Source organism: Humulus lupulus, chromosome 6 (genome assembly GCF_963169125.1).
Source record: "Humulus lupulus chromosome 6, drHumLupu1.1, whole genome shotgun sequence".
NCBI classification, from domain to species: Eukaryota; Viridiplantae; Streptophyta; class Magnoliopsida; order Rosales; family Cannabaceae; genus Humulus; species Humulus lupulus.
The window spans coordinates 74,272,208-74,276,837 of record NC_084798.1 but is presented as its reverse complement, the minus strand read 5'-3'; the positions used below and the strand labels follow the sequence as shown (position 1 = coordinate 74,276,837).

At 44.5% G+C, this 4,630-nt stretch overlaps 1 protein-coding gene across 1 annotated transcript; it reads right to left on the bottom strand.

Moving 5' to 3' along the window:
- Positions 1-2,163: 2,163 nt before the first annotated feature.
- LOC133782279 (AAA-ATPase At4g30250-like) lies at positions 2,164-4,250 on the bottom strand. Its single transcript, XM_062221526.1, has one exon. It carries the CDS (start codon positions 3,825-3,827, stop codon positions 2,307-2,309), a length of 1,521 nt encoding a protein of 506 aa, XP_062077510.1. The 5' UTR covers positions 3,828-4,250; the 3' UTR covers positions 2,164-2,306.
- Positions 4,251-4,630: the final 380 nt, after the last annotated feature.

Genomic DNA, 4,630 nt, shown 5'->3' with positions numbered 1-4,630 from the left:
TCTGCACGTCTGCCATGTCATATGGTGGCGTCATGGTGAGATTCTCATGTAAAAGAGATCCCAGCTGCAAGCTTTTGACGAAGAGATTTGCTGCGGTGACTGGATCGACGTCGTGGATTTGATGCACGAGGTCAATGAAATGCTGTAAGTATGCTTTCAGATGTTCATTCTCCCTCTGTTCAATCCGATAGAGATCAGTCATTGTTCTGGGTGCCTCTCGGTTCGCACTGTATTGCTGTAAAAAGGTCCGTCGGAGATCACTAAAACTGTTGAGTGACCCGGGCTTTAATTGTCGGAACCATAACAGAGCTGGCCCGGAGAAAGTCGTTGAAAAGACTTTGCACTGAATAGCTTCGTTATTAACTTCTAATGCCATCTTCTGTTGAAATTGGAATAGATGGTTTAGCGGATCTCCTTTTCCATTGAACGCAGGCAGGGAAGGGATGACGAAGTCTCGAGGCTTTGGCTCATTCTGAATCCATTCCGAGAAAGGCAATTTCTCAGTGGTTCTTGATACTAGATCCAAATGCTCGGTGGCGTAGGTTGATCGCCCATCTGAGAACTTTTGCATCATTTCCCTCATCATGTCTTCTTTCTAACTGTCTAAGAACCGGATTGAGGGAACACGACCTTCAGAGGGAGAATCATGCGCGACTTGAGGTGTGGTGCGTTGAGGCTAGATTTCGGCTGCTGGCTGAGCGGATCCAGTGGGTTCTGCTTCCGTCCGCCCATGCGTGTCAGAGGTTGGGGCTCGTCGCTCTTCGGCCCCGGAGGATGGCGGGATGCCTTGGGAATTTTTGTTACCTGGGTTCATGTTTTGATGAGGGGAATTAACGCGGTCGATTGGAACTTCAGATCTGCCAGAATCAAGATTGTTGTGGGCTTGGGTGTTGCGTGTTGTGTCAGCGAATCTGCGCAGCTCAGCGATCTCGGCTTCGAGCCTAGCTTGAGCTTCGACCAATGTCTTGATTGCTTCGTCGGACCGCTGCTGGCTCGCTTCCAACAGGCGACACATCTTGTCGATTTGATCGCTCACGTCCGCCGGAGGGACGCTCTGTGCGATTGGGCCCGAAACTCTGTTGCCTTTTGGTGGCATGATTTAAGGGTTCGTAGAGGATCTTGATTTCTAGATTCGACTACGTGGCTAAGGCCGAAATGTTTTTCGTTTCCCACAGACGGCGCCAATTGTTGGAGCAACAATTTGTCTTTTTATATCTGGAGGTAAAACCCAACGATGAATGATTACCTGTCACTATTCCGGTGATGAAGTTTGCCTTTGACTCGTTGGGATCACCTGCAAGAAAGACACTCCGATGCTTAAGTCAGTTCAAAGTTTGATCCCCTTTCCCTCCTATGAATCTTATATTTATAGGACAAAATATGTAAAGCAGTTAGTTGGTTCAAGCGAACCCTGGAATGGGAGGAAGAAATAACTGAATTTCCCTCCAAAAATACCGACTTTGAATGTCTCGTTTAAGGGTCAGAGGCGCGAATCGCCTCTGACCCACAGCTTCTGCCTTCGGAGCTTCTATACGCCAAAACGTTCCGTTTTGAATATTCGATAAATGAGGAAAGGGTTTTTTGGGCCGAACATTTTGGGCCCAACAGTTATTATAATAATTTTTCAATAGACTTGTAATTATGTGTTATTGTAATTATGTGTTATATGGAAAGTCATATTTGTTTTAGTATGTTCGGTCTCTTCTTTTAATCTAGTTTTTCATTCTGGCGCCAAGCACATTGAGCTTGAAGTTCATTATGTGAATGTGAGGTCTCAAGTTGTTGAAAAGAAGATTGATGTTCACTAAGCATCAGCTCAGTTTCTCTGTCACAAGCTGAACTTAATTAACTTACTCCGAGTACAACTTGAGGGGTCTGTTAGAGCAGAAAAACCATTGATAATAAGTTGCTGATCTGTTTCTTCATTTTCTCAATTAAGGGTGTTAAGAGGTGAGTTTTATACTAAACTAACACTAAAAAATAATAATTGAAAATTACAAATTTTTGAGCTGTGAGCAATATTCGTGAAGTGTGTCACCTTAAATCGAAAAGTTTATCTTGTGGTATTTTTGTTTAAGAAAGAGGAAACTTTTTATTAGTTCACCCCGAAATTACATCATGATTCACGTTAGATTAGGATTAAACGTACGTGATTGCCCAAAAAAAGAGGTCAAATAATCAAATGGTTCAATTACATAAAACCTAATAGACTATTTTTAAACTTTGAAAGTGAAAAAAAAAAATCCATCGAATTGAGTATTACAAAGTAAGTGAAAGGTCATCTAGCTAGAGATCGAGGCCTCACGTCAATGGTCAGGCACACCTCTTCTACCGGACTCCGACTTTGTCAAAGATCTTAGCCTGACCAGAAACTTGATCTTTCTCTTCTTCCCAGGAGACGACACCCAATTCTCCGGCGATCCTCTAAGAAGGACACTCTCCGGTGACCTTGCCCCGGCCCCGGCCTCGACCTCGCAATATTGACTATCCTTCACCTGTTCTCTACGTCCACCCAATATCCTGGCCTGCATTGCCGCCACCACCTCCTTCATTGCCACGTCAGCTTCTCCCCTATTTCTCAGCAGTATCTCTCCGATCTGCGCCGGCGTCAGGGCCCCGCCCGTTCTCAAGCAGTTATCCACGACCTCCATCAGCGCGTGGGAGTCCAACCCCAGATAGTTCTTCACCAATGCCCGGACAGCAGCGGGTCCGCACGCGCCGAGGCTGACGTGGACGTCCATACGGCCGCATCGGAGCAGAGCCGGGTCAACGTTGACCTTGTGGTTTGTGGTGAAGACTATGATTCTCTCTTCCCCACAGCACGACCAAAGCCCGTCTGTGAAGTTTAGGAGCCCCGAGAGAGTGACCCGCCCTCTCTGCTCTTCATCATCGTGACCGTTTATCGATGGCTGAGATCTCTTTCGAGGTTTGGAACCTCTTTCAGCCGTTAGATCAACCGAACAGTCGATATCTTCAATCACGATGATCGAACGGTTCGTTGTTTGTATGAGTAGAGCTCGGAGCTCGGAGTTGTCCGAGACTTTGGTCAACTCGAGGTCGTACACGTCGTAACAGAGGTAGTTCACCATGGCAGCAATCAAGCTCGATTTACCAGTGCCGGGGGGACCGTGCAGGAGATACCCTCGCTTCCATGCACGGCCAACTCTGTGGTAAAAGTCTTTGCCGTTAGAAAACGCCGTTAGATCGTCCGTTATCTGTTTTTTCAATTGAGGTTCGAGAGCTAATGTGTCGAACGTCGAAGGGTGACGGAACGGAACAGAGACCCAGCCGGAGTCGTAAGAACCGTGGCCATTATTGGTGAAGAGTCTCCTCTCACGAGACACACGCTCGAACTCCTCGGCTTTCACAAGGATGTGGTCTAGGTATGGAGAAAGAAGTGCCTGACGGTGTCGTTTTGGGAGCTTAAGGACGAAGCTACGCCGTTCTTCGAGGGAGTCAGGGACTGCATCGACGTGGTGAGTCCATGAGAGAGTGTGGCCAGCAAAGACGTCACGGACAGAGTGATTGGGGGCTACCGCGAAGGAGAAGCGCGTGGAGGACTTCGAGCGGGTGAGCGTGAGACGGCGGCAGGTGGTGGCGGAGGGGTCGACGGCGTTGAGGTAGAGCGTGACGTGGCGGTAGAGGTCGTTGAGTTCGACGCCGCAATAGCCGTTGAACTCGGGGATTTCGAGGTAGGAGTAAGGGCTGAGTAGGTCTTGGAGGGACTCGTAGAGGGAGTGGAGCAAGGAGAGTAGTTGAGAAGGTAACACATTTTGGAGAACGGTGAGAAGGCCTAGCAAGGACCAAAGCTGTGACAAAATCTCCATATCTCACTACTATTACTATACTTTTTTGTCTTTGGTATATATATATATAGGATTATATTGATTAATGTAAAAGAAATATATAAATGATTTTGGCTTTACATGTGTGATATGGATATAGCAAGAGAGATTGGTGCATGTGGATGATGAAGATGTGAAAACAAAGTAAAGACAGACAGTTTTTTAGTATATAATGTAGTTGGGTTGGGAATATGGGGAGATGTGTTTTTATTCTTAGATGCTGGGAATAATCATATATTTCATATATTGCAGAGCACAAGAGAGAGATAGAGGCATGAAAAAGACAATGTTTTAGGTGCTGAAAGAGAAGCAAAGGGCACCGGCAAAGATAAATAAAGCTAGCTAAGCGCAGATAAAGTGTAAAGGTGAAGCCGCTACTCTTCTCTTTTGCTTTTTCTAATTGCCTCAAAAGAGGTTTTCATGTGTCCACAGACAGACTCTCTCCTGTAAAAGACCGAATGCACTGCCACTCACTTTCAACAACTTACATATATATATATATATATATATATATAAATATTAATGTCTTTAATTTACCGAGAACAATTAATTAATTTATTATTATCCATATATGATTACTGTTTTTTAGCATGAAAATATACTTATTTTCAAAACATAACATCTTACGACAAATAATATTTCCTCATCGCCATTGATGGTTACAACTATTGAGTGATTTTTTTAAATAAAAAACTATTGAATGATTTTAACTAATGACGAATTCTCGTGTCAATTTACATAATATATGGTGATACTTAATTTTAATTTATTTTTTTATTTTATAT

Excerpts from the sequence above, each read along its gene's own strand:
- LOC133782279 (XM_062221526.1), bottom strand. The coding sequence starts at position 3,827 with ATGGAGATTTTGTCACAGCTTTGGTCCTTGCTAGGCCTTCTCACCGTT.